The sequence below is a fragment of the Artemia sp. Qi Xiang Cuo genome, chromosome 17 (assembly GCF_049724085.1).
Source record: "Artemia sp. Qi Xiang Cuo chromosome 17, ASM4972408v1, whole genome shotgun sequence".
In the NCBI taxonomy this organism is placed as follows: domain Eukaryota; kingdom Metazoa; phylum Arthropoda; class Branchiopoda; order Anostraca; family Artemiidae; genus Artemia; species Artemia sp. Qi Xiang Cuo.
Genome location: NC_142810.1, coordinates 17,939,570 through 17,959,888, shown reverse-complemented (window position 1 = coordinate 17,959,888; position 20,319 = coordinate 17,939,570). Strand labels below are relative to the sequence as shown.

The following is a 20,319-nucleotide window of genomic DNA, read 5'->3' as shown; positions in this document are numbered from 1 at the left end:
GACCCGGAATGGACAGATAGATTTATGCGTGAGCATTTAGAGGATGTTACTAGTGCATCTGAACCGGGTCCTCATAAAGAAATTCCATCACAGGACAATACAGGCTGGCTCGATCAGCTATCCCCGAACAGCCTGGAATGCGTACTAACAGATCTAGGGGATTTCTTACCACCTCCATCCATTGCAAATGAACAGACTGGGGGTGATGTTATTGACAACTCTGAGTCACCCCCCACCATTCCACATAATGATACATATAGGGATAGCACTAGTAGCATTAATAAAACAACAACACAAGTAACCCTTCTTCCAGATTTTTTTCTTTCCAACTCTGCCTTGCACCACACAAAGGTCTACCGTGCCAAATTCGGTGACCCCTTTAACTCTTTAGGATGGGGGTATATAATCACATATCCAGCGGCAATTAAACTTTTATATAATATTAAGTTTCGATCAATTATTTACAACCCTAGGGGAGTTTGGGGGGTGGGGGTCAGATTTAAATTATCAATTGGACTAAAAATATATTTTTTTAATGAAAATGTAAGCCATGTTTATTCGAAATACTTGCACACAGAGATGTTGGCAATTCACCGGCATTTATCAAATTATGGGGAGGTTTTTCTAAATTGGGTTAATAGCATTCAAAGTAAGTGGGAAAATTATGACGAAGGGGGTAGTGGGTCGGTGGTTTTATTTATTGAGAGTTTAAACGTCAATATTTGTTGATTTAAAAAGAACTTTATTGTAAGTGGTGGGCATGGGGAGAGGGCTATAGTTTTAAAATATCATTCTGATTTAGAGGGTTGTAGGCGGATACAACGAATCTGTTTCGATACGAGGCTACAGTGTTTCAAGTATGAATTTTTAATTGCCGCATACAGACCTCTGCGCGAAGATGCATCTAAGAAAAAGTTGGATAAAATGGCAGTTAATGGTTGGGAGGGTTCAAAGTTCCCCTAAGTAGATTTTAATTGTTTAAGTGGTCAATTTCCCGTGACACTAAAAGGAATAGATATTTTCGAGCGGGCTAATGCACATTTAAAGATTGGTGTCACGGTGTTACAGTATGAAACCGAATTTGAGGAGGGTCATCGTTCCGATAAGAAGGGGGTATTATTTTCAGTGCGGGCTCCTTCAATTGAATCAGTAGAACATTGGGTGTGGCTTCTATACACTCCACCCACAGACCCCGATTCAATTGGTCATTTTAATCGAATTACCGATATTAGTAGGGTTCTGGGGGAGGGTAAAAAGGGGAATGTGTGTTATTACTGTCCAACATGTCTCTCAAGATTTCGCTCTGATTTAAAGTTAAAGCATCACATGAAACACTGTAAACGTCATGGATACCCGGTTGTGGAGACGGTAAGCGGAGATAAAGCGATCTTACGTTTTAAAAATTTCCGAAACACGCTCCTGCAGAGCAATAAGATCTCTTTAGACTGCGAATCGAAACTGACAGACCTGTGCGATCCGTCAAATTCATATCTTGTTAAAATACATTAAACCATAGGGGTCTCTTACGCTCATACGCAACAAGATTCCAATAATACCATGCAAGTGCTGGATGTAGTTGAGATGTTGGGTGACGGTGAAGACTGCATGCGCTCGGCATTGGTCAGTCTAATCAAAACAGCGAACGGTGCAATTTCGCGCCTTCGTTATACAAACTATACTATGCTCCTATCACCAGATGTCATAACGGCCATTAAAAATCGTAAAATGTGTTGGGTTTGCAAGGGAGAATTTGATTATGGTGTTGGGAATGGAGGGAGGAGGAAGGTGATCGACCATGATCATTTGTGGCAGTAAATTACATCGGGGAGTAGTAACTTTAGGGGGGTAGCACATCGGTCATGCAATTTAAATGTTAGACAGCAATATTTCGTACCTGTTTTTATACACAATTCCAATTACGACTTAAAGTTTGTTCTACCGGCGTTGGCCCGCATTGCCAAGGCTGGAGTTGTAGATGACGCATGGATAGATGATTCTTTTTCATATAATATCATACCCAAATCATCGGAGAAGCTACTGCTGCTAGAATTCATGTCGAAAACGGTTGACAAGGGTAACACGTGCCTGAATAAAATCCATTTTTTAGACTCTTTCAGCTTCTTCTCCAAATCTTTAAGTCAATTGATTCAGGTACAGAAAAGTGAAAATTTTGATAGCTTCCCCCTCCTCAAACAGCGCGTCCCCGATGATGAAATGTATGATTTATTAACGTGTAAGGGTATATATCCATAAGATTATTACAACTCTGGCTCGAGGCTAGATGAGGTGTCACTACCGCCCATTGAAGCTTTTTACAATTCTCTTACTGAGAGTGAGTGCACCACTAGTGACTACGAATTTGCTAAGAGGGTTTGGGCAAATGGTGGATGTAAAAATGGGTGGGATTATTGTAAACTATACTTGGCCAGTGACGGACTCACTCCTCTGGACATTGTGTGCAAAAATACGGATAAAATCTATGGGGAATTTGGGTTGGATTTAGGTTATTATTTTTCCACTCCTCATTTGGTGATGGACTTGATACTTAAAATCAGCAAAGAAAAAATAGGTCTGATCGCCGATGTGTATCAGCATCTGTTTGTAGAGAGATAAAGGAGCGATGGGAATGTTTTCCATAGAGACTATATCACGAAAACTGATCTGACTAGACTGTACACCGGTGATAAGTCAAATGCAGTTTTTTGGAGATTAGTTCCCTATCTCCGCTGGCACATTTTCAATGCAGTTTGACATGTGTGACTTATAAATATCTTGACAATCCGTGTGCTTCGAATTTCCCCGACATTGCTAGTGTTGAGGAGAATGGGGCACAGGGATGGTTTTTTGAAATTGACGGTGAAATACCCATGGAAATCCATGACTCGGTAAAAGACTTTTTTCCCGTGCATAAATAAACCGGTGGGTAGGGACTCTCTGAGCCCCTACAATTTACCTTAAGTAGAGGATGGGAGTATGCATTGGGTACCTTCAAAACAAAAACTAATTGCCAACCTCAACCCAAAAGAGAATATGGTTGTTCATCACGTGCAATGGAAATGGATGGTGTCCAATGGTTTCAAGGTCACAAAGATTCATAGAGCCCTCCAATTTGATCAAAAGTCTTACATGAAAATGTTTATTGACACCTTTGTCAGTAAGCGTTCACAAGCGAAAACGAAAGTTGAAAAAGAAGTCTAATAACTCATTTTGAACTCAGCTTTCGGTAAAATTTGCGAGAGTCTACGAAACAGAAGTCGATGTGACATTGAAACCAATCCCAAAGATTGTGCTCGATTCATTGCGAATCCAAACTTCACAATGTTCATAATCATAGACTCTAATATGGTGCTCCTACACCGTAAGAAAAGAAACATTGTTTTAAATACAAATATTGCAGGCGGGAGTGCAATAACGGAAATATCTAAGAAACTCATGTTGTCATTTTATTATAATGTATGCAAGGTACAGTGGCCGATTGAGGGACAAGTTCAAGTGTATTACGGGGACACTGATTCACTCCTCTTAAAAGTGAAAACTGAAAATCTATTGAATGATTTGGAAAATGGTGAGTACATTAGCTCACGAATGGACTACACTAATTGGGACGAATCCCTCTACCCAGAGCTAGTGAAACGCCAGGCCCCAAATCAATTGTTAATGCTAAAATCTGAAACGGGTAGCGATTTGATATCCAGTGGTGTGTTTCCTGGTCCGAAGGTATACTGTGTGGAAACGCACAAGGATATCAAGCAAGTTTGCAAGGGGGTACCTACACACTTTGTAAAAAATAATTTCGACATGAGTTTGTATAGAAACTGTGTGGAACGTAGTTTAGTGCCAAGAGCGAAAGTCATGGCGATTCGCTTTTTACAATTTAGAAACTACACAGTTAGAGTTAAGAAAAAGGCTATGTTAATTCTTTTTTTTTCTATATCATAAAAAATTTTCAATGTGTGTGCAAGGCAGAGCAATTTACACTATTTAAGGCCCCCTGGCCCGAGCCCTCCGCAGAGGGCCCCCGCTTCCCGGCCTGTGGCGCTTCCCGGCCAGCGGCAGCGGGCCCTGCTTCCCGGCCGCCGCAGCGGCCACCCCTGGGGGGTGGGGGGGAGGGGGATCCCAAAATTTAAAATGTTGTAAACAAAAGTGTTTGATATTATTTCAAGTGCATTATTCATTAAATGTTGGATTTTTTCTATAAATAAAAAGTGTATTTATTTAAGTGTTTTTTTTTCTAGTGCTTATGTAAATATTGTATTTTTTATTATAAATAAATTAAAAAAGTGTAATTTTTTTCATGTTTTATGTGCTTTTTTCAATGTAGTATTTTTTAAGGGTTATTACTTATATATGCATAATAAAAGAAAATATGATTCTTTATTCGTCTTCTTATTATTATTATTCTTGAACAGAGTAGTAATAGGGAAATTATTTAGTCATTAGACAGCTATAGTCTACAGTTAGTTGTCTGGGTGAACTATTGAAGGGAACATGTATCAATTTAAAATACCATTCAGATCATTTCTGTGTGGCCTGTTAATGTCAGGCAAAACAACACTGTTAACTAAAATAATTAAAAATTGCAATAAAATGTTTTTGGAAAAGCCGAAAAAAATCTACTATTGTTACAGTATTTGGCAGGAGTCATACGATAAAATAAAAGCAATTGCCACGACGGGATTGGTGCAGATACAATTCATACAGGGAATTGATGTTTTCAGCATTATTGAACCAAACTCTTGTCTGATCATTGACGATCTGACTGAATCTATTGAACAATGGTCCCAGGAAATGCTACAACTGTTCACTGTTCGCTCTCATCATGAACAAATTTTTATTAATCTGATTCTACCCTATCTCTTTCATCAGAAAAAATTTATGCGAACACTTACTTTGAACTGCACAAAATGTATCATCTGCAGATTTTTTCCTGCTAGCTTGCGCTTAAATCTCAATAAAAAATTCTCCCCAAGTATAACCAAATTTTTCCTCTCAGCATACAATCAGGCAAGTAGTAAGCCCTACTGTTATACCCGATTAGATGTTAATCGAAATAGACCCAAGGATTTTCGTGTAGTCACAGATATTTTCGACAATGGAATTACAGTAAATCTCCCCATGAATACCAAAAAGACCTATTAGTTGCTATCATGACACTGAAGAACCTACATGAAAATAGACATCTGTTTTCAGTTCTAAGCACTTCAAAACCCTCGCTTAGGAAAGCATTACTCAAACCTCGTATTGAAAATGATTTCATTAATCTAATATCAGAACTTTGTTTAAATTTGACCGAGGGCAATGTTCAACTGCCAGAAGTAGTTAAGCAACAGGCAAAGCAACATCATTCCATTGTACGTACATTGGCCTCTAAAAAGTAAGGAAAGAATTTTAAAAAGAAACGACTTCTTCAGGTCGGTGGTAGCTTTTTCACACTTACTGCCAATAATTGCAGGACTTGTAAACAGTTTTATCAAGAGAGAGAATGGCAAAACCCTATAAATTGACTCCAATAAAACTCGCTCTCTCACCCATGGAAAACTTTGAGGGCAATCTAAATAAATTCTTTGACAATAAGAATATTGAGGATAATAAAAAACTGCTTTTAGTTCAAGATTCACTTCCCCGAGTGGATAAAAATAAGCCCTATCGGACGAAGGCCAGTGGTTTTGATCACCATAAAGAATAATCTTCTCGGAATTCTGCTGCTGCTGGAACACAATTAAAGAAGGAGGAATTGAATTCAATTGTATTGAAAATTGGAAATATATTACCACACTCATATCGTGAACAAAGTAAACGACTCCTAACTTATCTCATGGAAAGTGCTCAAGATCATATTTAAGTTGATTGCAATGGGAAAGGGATTATGATTCAGGACAAGAACTATAATCTACTTGATTTAATCTATGATATGGTTACAATTCGTAAAGGACTATTATCATTTGACGCTCATCTATACAACTTTCTAAATACATTAAACTTCCCCAAAAGTTTTATTAGCAATAGACAAATTTTTAAAAAATTAAAGGAATATGTATCATCAACAACAACAACAACACCATTAAAATATGAACATGAAGAAGAAGAAGAAGAAGATTTTAAATCAATCTTGGAAAATACTAGCACACCTAGTGGAAACTTGACAATGGTGGCGAGGAAAAAGTGAAATCGTATCATGTCACCATCACCATCCACAACTAGTATACAAAAGGGTAGTGGGCGTTACACAACGTGTTTACGTTCAAAATGGTTGAAGTTCTTAAAGGTGTTTATGAAAATATTGGTGAGGCGGGGAGTTTTAAGTTCCCCCACCACTCTTTCCAAAGTCATTGGTGCTCACACTAAAAGTGTACAAGACTATCTACAAAATGAATCAAGTTACACTCTGCATAGAAATCATAGGCTTCGTGCTAATCATTATCGAAAAACTAAAGCCTTTTCCCCATTGCATATAATGCAAGCAGATCTCCTGACTAGATGAGATTCAACGACGTCACAATACATCGTACATGTACATTCTACTTGCAATCAGTGTTTATAGTCGTTATGCATATGCAATTCCATTGCGATCAAAGAGAGGCGTTGAAGTTGCTCAGGCCTTTGAAAGTATTCTCGAACAGGATTCGTATAAAAAAACTCAAACGGATCGCGGAAAGGAACTTATTAATCCCCTTGTTTAAGAAGTACAAGCAAAATTTAATACAATGATTTATCATTGTCATGGCCTTATAAAGGCAGCATTAGCCAAACGACTGATACGAACTGTTCTACTTTTGATTTCAAGATATTGTACATTGAAAAATACACCTGTTTTTAATCATGATTTATATAAATTCATTTTGATTTATAATCAACGACCTCATCGATCATTGTCCAACTCAACCCCAACGAAAGTTCATCATTCTGATTATGATACAATTGACACCTCTCTTAAACAATATTCCAATGAATCGATTGTAAAGAAGAAAAATAAATTCAATGTTGGTGATACTTTTCGAATTAATAGAACAACTAATGGTTTTGAAAAGGGGAATTACTTGTGGTCCACATAACTTTTTAAAGTGTTAAAAATCCTAGACACTAAACCCAAAACTTATCGCTTGCGCGATACCAAAGATGAAGAGATTCTCGGCGGCTTTTATGACTATGAACTACAAAAAGTTAAAAATAATAGTGAAATCTATCAAACTGAAAAGATATTAAAGACATGTACTCGCAGGGGTAAGAAACAGTTACTTGTTCGGTGACTAGGATACAACTCTGATTTTGATTCTTGGATTGGTGTTGAAGATATTGACAATGCCCACTGATTTCTATGTAACTTTTATGTCCAATGTTTCCGATCCTCTCTACAAGGACTTGAATAAGAGAAGTGATTTTTGGACGAAACTCTCCCCCGCCATCAAATTTGACGGTGCGTATGAAGTGGCTCTTGTCGAATGTATTCTCAAAAATACCTATGATATCCTGAGAAAGGATCGTGTGTGTGATATGAAGGTTATACCATTCGATTGGACACTCTTTGTCGACTATGAATGGGTTGAGGCACTTAAATCTAGCGACTATTCACACGCCAAATTGAAATATATTGAATATGATGATATGAGAGATTTGTGTCGTACAATCAATAGAAAAATCTCATATCTTAGGAATGGTATATTCCATTTTGATTATTCATTAGAACATGATAGGATTTACATTACCTCACCTGTTTACACAGAAATAATTATTCTCAATGATAATCTGAGAGACGTTCTTGGCTTTAAACAGAATATGATCAATGGGAAAAATGCTGGCACCGTTTACGGGATGGATCAAGTAATTTTCGCTGATTATCCACTTGGTTTTGCCTCGGACTCTTGCATATTTCTCTATGCATCCTTTGTGGAAACATCGAGCGTTGGTAATTCAAATATCCCCTTCCTACGTATTCTTGAACGAAAAACAACTCTTAAACTGGTTCATCACTATTATATAAAGCATCTTCAGTATGTTCCTGTAAACACTTCTTATTTAAAACTCTGTCAGTTAACACTAAGACGTGAATTGGGCGATACTCTAGCAATAACAAAAGGCTTAGCAGTGATTACATGTCATTTTCAACCCATTGTCAGCGACAGCACAATCTCCTAAAATGAACAATAGAAGAATTCCATTTGTCTGTCCCGATATCAATTGCTATGTTGGTGCTTTGAGTCCACGTCAAATAGGCAATGGATTAGACTACTACAAGGGACGTACTACAATGTCTGGCTATGGTCTTGGTAGCTGGTTTGCTAGGCTATTTCGTTCTGCACTACCCCTTGCCAGAAAATATCTTGTACCTGCTGCATCAAACTTTGCTGCCTCCACCCTACAGGACTGGGGGTCAGGCAAGAATTTCAAGGAGAGTGCTAAGGAAATTTTAGATCTTCAGCAAGAGCCGTTGGTGAGTAGCTAAAATCTCGGCAAAATGGGGAGGGATTGAAAAGGATGTGTGCGCGTTATTCACTCATCAGTCTCCACCCAGGCGGAAGGCGAAGGACATCAACAAGAACTTTGAGGAATAAAACAACGAAGAGCAATAAGCAGAAGAAGAAGAAAAATAAAAAGACTGTTAGATCAAAGAAGAATTTCTTATCTTAAGATGACTTATCTCCCCCACAAGGAATCATATCCATCAATTAGTCCCTCATTGAATATATTCAATGCTGAAAATATTTATTTCAGTGTTAAGTACGGCTACTATGAACAATTTCACCCCAACAACCCCTCTCGGAAAATATACACTTTCAAATGTTTTCCAATGAAGACTATTTCATTGATTTGTCATCAAAATTTATTGATTTAAATGTTGTGGTGAAGAAAAAGTCAGATAATATAACTCCAACTGCTGGCGAAGGTCTCTCCTGCGAGAACTGTATTCTACACAATCTGTTCAAACAAATTAATGTATTTATTAATGGTACATTGGTGATCACTAGTAATAATTTATCTAACTATGCAAGCTACATACAATTTATGATGATGACATAAAAGGCATACAAGGAGTTGAGAGGACAATCATTGGGCTATGAATATCGATCAGGCTTTGATACTGACATCGAGTTGAGTACTGCAGTTACCCGGGAGTATCATTTGGTTGGAAAATTAAATCATGAGGTATTCCATATATTCCAATGCCTATTCCCTAGTATTAAGATTGACATAAGGTTACAACTGGCCCTTTCGAATTTCATTTTGAGAAAAACACTCTCTGCAGCACCCGATGCAAATGTCATTATCACATCGGCAATTCTTCATGTTCGAAAACAAAAGGCTGTGAACTCTGTTGTATTGGCAGTGGAAAAGCTAAGAGCTAATGGCAGCAACATTAAACTTCTTGTCCCTAATCCGATCATAGATCAATGTCAAATTGCCACTGGCTCTCGTAGCTATAGCGATTCATCATTTATCAATGGAGAAATCCCATCAAATTTGGCTTTGGCCTTTGTGAAGAGTGGCAGTGCCGTTGGATCCTGGACTGAATCCCCCCATGATTTTAATTTTTTTGGTTTATCTAGCCTTGTGTGCAAAGTGAATGGTATTCCACTGTACACTCTATCATTTGACAAAAAATCCTATAGAACTCTGTACGAGTTGACCATAAGATCCCTAGATCATGACTCTCAACTATTTGAAAATGGAAGAACCGATTCAATGTTTTCAAAAAATCATGGGGTAATTATTTTGGATTTGACGGTGACTCAGGATATGAGCATAGTATGATCAGGGAATGTATTTTTAAAGTCTACATTTGCCGATGCTCTGACTGAGGGTATCACGCTAATATCACTGAGTCATTGTGAAACCCATTGGGAAATCACACCCGACGGCAGTGTTCTACTAGACCTTGCACCATGAACACAAACCAAATAATCAACGTATTTAGTATGGATCCATACATGTTCCAGTACAAGTCCTATTGTGTACCATCGGACTTCATTGAAAAATTCCAAGTGTTAACAATACCCTCATCATTGTTAATAGCAGTCCATCGACTTTGAAGACTGGCCATTGGCTATGCATCTTTCAAAGGGCGAAGAATATTGAATTTTTTGATCCTCTTGGCCTATCGTATAAATTCTACACGCCATACATCAGCAACTTTATTGAAAGCAGTGCCAAAACCATTATTCAAAATCATCGAAGAGTACAGGTTTTAACGACTAAGACATGTGGCTTTCCTGCACTACTCTTTTTCATGTTCAGATGTCGTGGCTATACCTACAAGCAGTTTCTCGACATCTACGTTGACTTACCTCGATTGAACGACTTTCTAGTGGAAAATATACTTACAACCGTATTTAATATTGATTTTAGTGCCCTACGAATAAAATGTTCTAAAAATGTATGTGAAATTTTTTATTAATAAATGATAAAATTTATATACATGATAAAACGACTTTTCTACTCTTTAGATTTCATCTTCTACTAGGCACAGGTATTTGTCGACAACAACTAGTGCAGGTAGATTATCTGAATTCACAGTGTACTGATTCTGATGTACTGCAATGTCAGGGTCACACTTTCTACAATAGAGCGTGACTTCACTCTTGTCATGTCTCTTTTTATAGTCAAAGACACTATTCTCGGTCATTATTTACAATTCACCTACTTCAACTTGTTTATTTGGAGCATTGTCACAAGTGGTGTCCTCAATTATCGACTCACACACCAACACAGCGAAATAGAAATATTAGTGCTTATTATCCAAGCATCCCATAATCCTCACAGCAGTGACTTGGAAACCAAAGTATTTTTTTGTTCTAACAGTTAAATTGTTAACCCGGCTCTTCCTCCAACAACCTTATAAAGACACAACGATACCAATTTCGTAGCAATAAACTAAAGTCACACTTAAGATTCCTTCCAATCATACCTGGGTATCTATTCTTCCCTTCATTACAATTAGCATAATGGCAATTGGAACACAGGCAGACTCTAGTATGAAATTCCAACATTTCTTCAAGACAGAGATTATAGCCTTTATTTTTTACAGCATATCATCTATGCAATTTACACGGGTTGCATCATCTACACTTTTCATCATACTTATCAATCATTTTGCAATCCTCACATGCTGACCGATTGCCTAGTGTGTACATACATAGCGGACACGTATGGAACATTTTTCCATGTGTAGACACTCTCACTGCCACAATGAAACTGAGCTAGCAACAACAAAAAAATTGTCTGGGATAGAGAGAGAGGAGTAAATCATCCTTGAACACCATCTTTCTCATGAGAAAAAAAGTCCTAAATTTCTAAACTAATGTTTAAAAGCATAACCACAATATCATTTTGCCGTGTAATGATCAATATATCAATAAATCGTGTAAATGCATTTGAACCACCACGTAGAAGCTTCATGCGATAGTCTAATGATGGAGAATCAGTTTTAATTATATCGACAAGCATACCCCGGGAAAATATATTTCTTTGAATAGACAGCTCTCGAAAATTATCATCTAGAATCAAACGTTTTTACATAAGTACTAGATTCCTCATGATTCGCTCTTTTTCAAATCTATCCCTTTTTTAGAGTCCTAACACTCTCACAACCAGCTTCAGACTGACCAGAATTTTTTTTTCTACTCTAAAAAATATACACTTGTCTACTATAGAAAGAAAAATACCTTTGATTTAGGAACAATTTTATTGAGCATAGTTACAACAATAATATTCACTGATGAATTTTGTTCTCATCAATATATTTCGATAGCACATCAAATGCTGCCCGAAGTTTATTTATATGGACAATATTCACTTTTCCAGCAAAACATAGTTGTTCCTCCTGCTTAAATTTGCTTAATGATATCACGTATCTAGCATGCATATCGTCCCACTCAAGGCATAGTCCACAACCTCCGATTATCTCCACAGCCAGATTTGGTACTCGATTATCAGTGCTGCTAACAGCTCCATCATTATTCTCCAACAATGTAAATGCAGCACTCATTTTTCTCTACTAATATCCTCTCAAGTAAACTATTCTCTCTGAATTCAATTCTCTTACTAATATGAATTGTAATGAAAACCATTCCTTTTATTCAAATCCCAATCACCAACCAAGTTATCGTATATTGAGCAACCATCGCTGTCTCTGATCGGCTCCTAGAAAATGTCTACGTCAAACGGTACAATCTTGTGCAATTCTTATCAATAACAAAAAACCAGTTTCTTGTATGGTTCATATCTATTACACTTTTGAGCTTCTTGTAGGCGTGAATGTACCCTTTCATGTATCCCTCAAATCTTATACAAGCTTACTACTGTTTGACTCGGCTATTTATTTTAATTTCTGCTCGTTTTGAGTTTCATTTATTTATTAATAGTGATATGTGGTAGTTTTACGCTTGGAAGATCATTTCACTTTATTTTTGCTCATTGTTGGTTTAATGGAGCTCTTCACATTTCTTTGAAAAACTTGTTTTGTGGAAAAAGTTTTTTAAGTTAATCTACTAAAAGCTTCCCTCTTTACACCCTCTCAAGAAGTTTCATTTTTCTTTAAATCCTTTTTACGAGCTCTCTCCAGTCCATTTGGGAACAATCTATCTCTAGTTTGTCTTTAAATGAGTGGGCAGAAGGGACGATCTTTGACAATATGTCATCCTTTATCTGCAAACAAGACCAAGCCATCTCCCACTGTCTCTCATTTTACCCCGAGAATGTGGATAGAACTACATATTTCGTACCGCCTATTGCTTGATGTACAGTCAATGACTCAGTCTTCTTAACATTAATTTTCAAACCTATTCTTGCACCTTGAATTCCCTAAACATTCAAAAGTCATTCATTCTGGTAATATTTTTATCTAGGATACTCAAATCATATGCAATATCTAAGTCTAGGTTGTTATTTTTCTATGTTGTTATTTGAAGCAGCTCACAACAATGAAAATTTTCCCCCTTACGGATCTTATTTTTGCTTTTGGACATCTATTAAGATTATTCACTTTTAAGATCTATCTCTCGTCATGAGCTGTAATTTGTCACTCATTGTTGGGTTCAAGTTTCCAGCATATTTCATTGCAAAATTCTCTTCTTTTTTTGTTGCTTATTATGTTTTATTCATTCACTGATCAACTTTGGCGAAAACATGTAAAAAATAAAATAGGTCAAACCAATGCAAAAGCAATAAGTCTGGTTAGCAAATAGCTTATTTAAGTCAGAAACAGATTTTACTTTCATAAGTTTTATGAAAGTAAGAGGCTCTGGCCTACGTTGTTACATTACATTATTATTATTATTATTGTTATTATTATTTATTATTATTTCACATTCAAAAATAAATAAATTAAACATTCTCGCGCTGAAGAAAACCAATGAGGGTTTGCGCTCTTGCGAAAGTCCACATCACTGCTTACCTATTAACTCAAATGTTGAATTAAACCTCAACTATTTAATTAAATCTATTATAAATAAAACACAAATTAATATAAACCATATATATTTTTTTTTAAAAAGTCGATTTGGCGTAACTATGAAAATGCAAAGTTAGGAATTTTGCATTTTACAATATACGTTCCAGAAAATTCAATTGAATTTCGGAAAGAAGAGAGGATTAAGACTAAAATCTTGAATGAAACTCAACCACATCCTCAACTGTTTTTCAAATTTGCGGAACAATTTTAGATATAGTTCTGCTTTAACTATATTTAATAATTAAATATATCAAACAGTTCGTGGTAACGAACTGTAAGTAAGGAGCGACTCGGCTCAATGGTAACTGAAAGTCTAAAAAACAGAATTTTAATACCAATAGATACATCAAAAGAATTAAATTTTAATTTTGATTTAAAATAAAAAATTTTCATCAAGTTTAATCTTACCCACCAAAAGTTACGTGCCTGGAAAAATTTGGCCTATTTTTGTAAAAAGGGAAAAACACCTCCTAAAAGTTATAGAACCTTAATGAAAATCACATCATCATATTCAGCGGATCATAGAACCCTACTATAGAAGTTTCAAGCTCCTATGTACAAAAATGTGGAATTTTAAATTTTTTGCCAGAAGAAAGATAACGGATGCGTGTTTTTTTTGTTTTTTTTTTCCAGGGGTAATTGTATTGACCCAGTGGTCCTAGAATATCGTAGGAAGGCTCATTGGAACTGAAATTAAAAGTTCTAGTGCCCTTTTTAAGTGACAAAAAAATGGAGAGCAACAAGGCCCCCTCCCACGCTTATTTTTATGCCAAAGTCACCCAATAAAAATTTTGAGATGGCCATTTTGTTCAGAATAGTCGAAAATCTAATATATATGTCTTTTAGGATGACTTAATCCCCGGCAGTTCCCAGGGGAAGGGCTGCAAGTTATGAACTTTGCCCATTGCTTACATATTGTATTGGTTATTGGGAAGTATGCAGACATTTTCAGGGAGGATTTTTCCTGTTGGGGGGGGGGGGCTGGATGAGGGGGTTACTCGGGAGAATCATTCCGTGGAGGATGTCTCTTTGGGGTAAGGGACATTTTTATGAAGAGGGCGCCGGATTTCCAAGCATTATTTAAAAAACAATCAGAAATTAAATTAAAAAAAAACAAGTTTTTTCAACTGAAGGTAAGAAGCACCATTAGCACTTAAAACGAACAGAAATTATTACGTATATGAGGGGGTTCGTCCCCAAGTCAATACCTCGCTCTTTATGCCACAGTTTTTTTTTTAGTGCTTTCAAAAGAGCTATCTATTCTAATTAAACGGCCTTTGTGATTCAGCGGTTTGTGAATTAAACAAAATTTTTACTTTTAACGTAAAGAGCGTGGTATTGACTAAGGGAAAACCCGCTCATATACGAAATAACATATACGTAATAAAAAAAACAAGCGATACGGCTCAATAGTAATCGAAACTTTTAAAAACGGAAGGTTGATGTCAATAAATTTATCAAAAGAATGGACGTATAATGCTGATTCTAAATATATAAATTTTATTAAGTTTAGTATTACCCATCAAAGGCTACGAGTCTGAGAAAATTTACCTGATTTTTTACTGAGGGGGTAACATCCCCTACGAGTGAAAGACTTTCAATGAAAATCACACCGTCAGATTCAGCGAATCAGAAAACCCTATTACATAGGTTTCAAGCTCATATCTGCAAAAATCTGCAACTTTGTATATTTTGCCAGAAGAAAAATATACGAATATAGAAGTTCGGTACGTAAGTTAATTTGTAAATTACGTCAGAACCAAATTTAGAGACAGCCATTTAGCAAAAGAAAAGTAAAAATTTTATGCAAATTTTGTTTACTTATTCAGTGACGATGAGCCAAAATAAAAGCTGCATTAACTAAAAAACGATCAGAAATTAAATTAAAAAAACAAGTTTTTTAAACTGAAAGTAAGGAGTGACATTAAAACTTAAAACGAACAGAAATTATTCCGTATATGAAAGGGGCTGTCCCCTCCTCAACGCCTCGCTCTTTACGCTAAAGTTTGACTTTCTCACAACTCTATTTTTGTTAAACAATAAAAAACTTTTGCGTAAAGAGCGGATCGTTGAAGAGGGGACCGCCCCTTTCAAATACGGAATAATTTCTGTTCGTTTTAAGTTTTAATGTCGCTCCTTACTTACAGTTAAAAAGAAGCTTGTTTTTTAAATATTTAATTTCTGAACGTTTTTCAACTAATGCACTTTCGAATTTGGCTACCCGTACATGAAAAATTAAAACAAAATTTGATTATTAATTTTGTAAATGTCCTCCCCTCCCCCCCCCGTATAAAATTTCCTCTGGGGCACAAAAAAGCTTCATTCACAACATAAATAAGCCAACAAAATAATGTTTCTAAGAACTGAAATCATAAATACGGTACACGAAATTGTTTTTCCTTGCTGTTAAACTGTAATAAACAAAATAGATAATGATAAGCTGTTGCTGTTGATAATAATAATAAACAACTGTTTAAATAATCGCACGTCTATTAAACACTTTCGAAGAATTTCGTTACTGCAAATTTTACAGCCGTTTTCCCAGATCACAAATTAAAAGAAAATGATTAGTTAACAATTTCATTACGCAGCGTAAAGAGCAAGGTATTGAGGAGGGGCTAACCCCCCCCCCCCCTATTTACGTAATAATTTCTGTTCGTTTAAGTTTTGATATTGCTCCTTACTTTCAGTTGAAGAAACCTGTCTTTGTATTTGATTTCTTATCTTTTTTTTAAATAACGCCGGTAAATCCGGCTTTCCCCTCCATGGAAAATTCCTTCCCGTCACGGTAAATCCCTCCATGTAAAATTCTTCCCACATAACCCCCTCCCTCCTCAGGAAAATCCCCCAAGACAATTCTATTCTAACTGAAAATTGCCCACGCAAAATTTCTTGCGGACAATTACGGCTGAAAATTTTTTCTTAGCCCACTTTCATTTGAAGACTTATTTTTCTGATTGTTTACAAAATATTATGCCGAAAATTTCCCTCCGTAGAAAATTCTTCCCAAAAATCCCCCCCGCCCCCTAGTAGAAAGGTGCCGCCGCAGAAAATTCCCCCTTGAGAATTTATCCTGTGGAAAACTACTCATGGAGAATTTCTCCCTTGGAAAATCCCCCCACCCACGGAAAGATAATCTAGACGATGTCAACCCGGGTAAATATTTCCCCGGGACAATTCTCCTGAATATGTCCATGTATAAAGTTGAGTCGGCAAAAAGAAATTAAGACAAATAAAAAGAATTTTGCATACAAATCCTGGCAAATTTCATAGTACAAAATTTTCCTTAGAAAGTTCGCCCCCCCCCCTCGGTAAATTCCCTTCCCACGGAAAATTATCCCCGTAGAAAATCTTTCTTGTAGTAAATTCATCCCTCCCCCCCACACACACAAAATAGTCTGTATACTTCCCAATTAGAAATACTTTACGTAAACAATGGGCGAATTTCATGACTTACAAATCTTTTCCCAGGGGCTGTGGGGGTATGTTATTCTCAAAGACATAGTTACTGGGATTTTCAACTAGGCTGAACAAAATGGCTATCTCAGAATTTTGATCGGATAACTTCTAGGAAAAAAGGTGGGTTGGAGGGGATCCAGTTGCCCTCCAATCCTTTTGGTCACTTAAAAAGGGCACTAGAAATTTTTATTTCCGTTCGAATGAGCCCTTTCTTTATTTTTAGGACTATTGGTTCGGTGCGATCACCCCTGGGAAAAACAAATAAACACGCATCGTGATCTTTCTTCTGGCAAAATGTACAAAATTCCACATTTTTGCAGATGGGAGCTTGAAACTTCTACGTTAGAGTTCTCGGATACGCTGAATCTGATGGCGTGATTTTGATTAAGATTCCTATACTTTCAGGGGGTGTTCCCCCTCTTTTTTGAAATTCAGGCAAATTTTCTCAGGCTCTTAACTTTTGATGGGTAACACTAAACTTAATGATTTGTAGTTGTTGGCTATATATTTGGAATCAACATAATAGGCCGATTCTTTTGATATATCTATTGATATTAAAGTTCCGTTTTCTAGAGTTTTGGTTACTATTGAGCTGCATTGCTCCTTACTTACAGTTCGTTACCCGAACTGTTTGATGACCTCAATGGTCGCCTTTAGTGAAGGTCAAAGCTATGAGTCTGTACTTTGACTTGCTTCTATACTTCTGTAGTTCACATATACTTTGCTTTTAAGCAACCCTGCGTGCTTGACTGCTCTAGCTGAATATTAAAAGCTCATACCAACGCTCATCTCATCAACATTTTGAGTTAACCATTTGATTGAGCATAGTTGAAAAGTCCAATAATTATACCTTTGGGGATGACACGACCCACTCCCCTTAGTCCCCGGGGAAAAGTTCAAGTTATGCAATTGCCCATTGTTTACATATAATAGTAAGTTTGCTATTGGGAAAGTCCCAGGGGGGAGATTTTATACCGAGGGAGAGGAGGGAATTTCCTGGTGCGATTGAAAAATGGTAAAATTAAATTTATACAAAAAGTTTTTTTTTCAACTGAAAGCAAGGAACACGTTAAAACTTTAAATGAACAGAAATTATTCCGTATATGAAGTTTGGCCCTGCCTCAACCCTTGATCTTTGTGCTAATGTTTGATTTTTGTCAGGATTCCTTAAGAATGACTGCTCAAACACAAGGGTCATTTAGTTTGAATGAGAACTATATTTAAAAAACTTCAAGACTTCAGAGTAAAGTGCGATGGTTGAGGCATGGGCAGCCCCCTCATATACGGAATAGTTTCATTTCGTTCTAAATTTAAGTGCTGCTCCTTTTTTTAGCGAAAAAAACTTGTTTTTTTTATTTAATCTTCACAAAAATTACAACTTCCTTAGGGTTTGACGTGTATATGTTTCTACAGCTGTAGTAACAATGGTATAGGTTATTTTAGGCAAAATTAAATGCTAATAAGTAATTTGGTTTTAATATATTTTAGGTCCTTTGGACAAACGAATGGGACTTTCATGGAAAGCACGATCTGCTGGTCCTGAAGATGAAAGTGGAAAATGTGACACCTGTAAACAGGATTGGCTTATGTGTGTTGGCCACTTTGGCCATATTGATCTTGTAAGGCCTGTTTTTCACATTGGTTTTATGAGCCACATTTTGGGTATTCTGAATATGATTTGTAAAGAATGTGCAAGGATTTTGTTTGACAGTATCTATGTGGAAAAGATTCGGTTGAGATTGAGAAAAAAAGAAAGTATGACATTTGTAGAACAAAAAGCATTATTTAAGAAGATGGTAGCTGACGGAAAGAAAATATCTAGATGTCGTCATTGTAGTGCAAATAATGGAGTTCTGAAAAATGTTGCAAGATTTAAGATCACTTATGAACCGTTTAGAAACGCTAAAGAAGATGAGCCGGAGTTTTTAAAATATAAGGAAGAACAAAACGAAGCAATGTCTAAAAATCGATGGCTTGAAGCATTTCAAGGTGAATATGTGAAGTTTATAAACCCTCAAATGTGTCTGAATCTCTTTGAAAAGATTTCAGAAGATGACGCTTCGGTTCTAATGCTTCGTCGAGCGAAGAGTGAAAAATCTTTAAATTATCCTGTAGACCTAATACTTACCCGTTTGCCTGTGGCGCCATCTTGTATTCGGCCTACCGTTCAAAGTGACTTAAAAGATTCTACTAACGAAGATGACATCACTGTAGTGATTAGGAACATTGTTATTGTGAATGAGACCCTATTTGAGGGTCTTAGGAATGGTAGTTTGTCTAGCTCTAAAATGCAAGAGACTTGGGATATATTGCAAATGAAGGTTGCTTTGCTATTTGATGGAGACCCTAGGTACATTCCACAGGATGTGGAGAGACAATCCTACCGAGGTTTTGTGCAAAGATTAAAAGGAAAACAGGGCAGATTCAGGCAAAATTTGGAGGGAAAGCGATGTAATTTCACAGCAAGGAGTGTGATATCCCCGGATCCCAACTTGAAAATTGATCAAGTTGGAGTCCCCAGACTTATTGCGCAGACACTGACATTCCCTGAAAAGGTAACGCCATCAAATATTGAATGGTTGAAGAAGCTGGTGATTAATGGCAACAAGCATCCTGGTGCTAATTCAGTTCTTCCATCTTCCCCAAATGAATTGCGCAAAAATCTGGGATTTTTAGACGAAAATAAGCGAAAGCTATATGCCTCAAAACTTAGAAATGGTGATACTGTTTATCGTCATCTGCATGATGATGATATCGTTTTGTTTAATCGGCAGCCAAGTTTGCACCGCATGAGTATAATGAGTCATAGAGTTAAGGTGCTGGAGGGGCGCACGTTAAGGTTTAATGAGTGTGCATGTACTCCTTACAATGCAGATTTTGACGGTGATGAGATGAATCTCCACTTTCCGCAAACTCAAGAGGCGCGTATTGAAGCCGCTACACTCATGGACATCAAGCAGAATTTAATAACTCCAAGAAACGGTGAAATTCTAGTTGCTCTCACTCAAGATTTTATCACAGGTAATTTTTTATGCTTAATGGGTGGTAACAAGTGTTGTCGGTTTCCTGAATGGGAAAAACTTCTTAAACATCCAAAAATTACTTGAGTAGAACATAAATCAGTGTAAACGGAAACCCTCCATAATTACAGTATATTTGGCTCTTCGTGGAATCGATAAAAAATGTAAAAAATGTGAATTTTTTTCATCCTGAGGGGATTCCAAATGTAGCTTTATTTCTTACTCTTTAACATCAAAAAGTGAATTTGAAGAATAGTAAATCCAAAAATACTTGGACTAGATAGCAAAAAAAGGTAACGATTTTTTTAAAACAAACATACAATTATTTGGTAACATGAAAAACCTCACTATGGCGAACCAAAGAGGTTTTGGGAAGTAATAAGTCACTAGTTGTGG

The 20,319-nt window shown here is 36.6% G+C and overlaps 1 protein-coding gene across 2 annotated transcripts in view; it reads left to right on the top strand.

Annotated features, from left to right (window-relative positions):
• Polr3A (RNA polymerase III subunit A) overlaps positions 1-20,319 on the top strand; it is a 123,381-nt gene that overhangs the window by 24,416 nt on the left and 78,646 nt on the right. For both annotated transcript variants that reach the window (XM_089103441.1, XM_089103442.1), the window contains exon 2: positions 18,392-19,924. In XM_089103441.1, the coding sequence (XP_088959567.1) occupies positions 18,392-19,924 (1,533 nt within the window). The remainder of the gene's footprint in view (positions 1-18,391; positions 19,925-20,319) is intronic.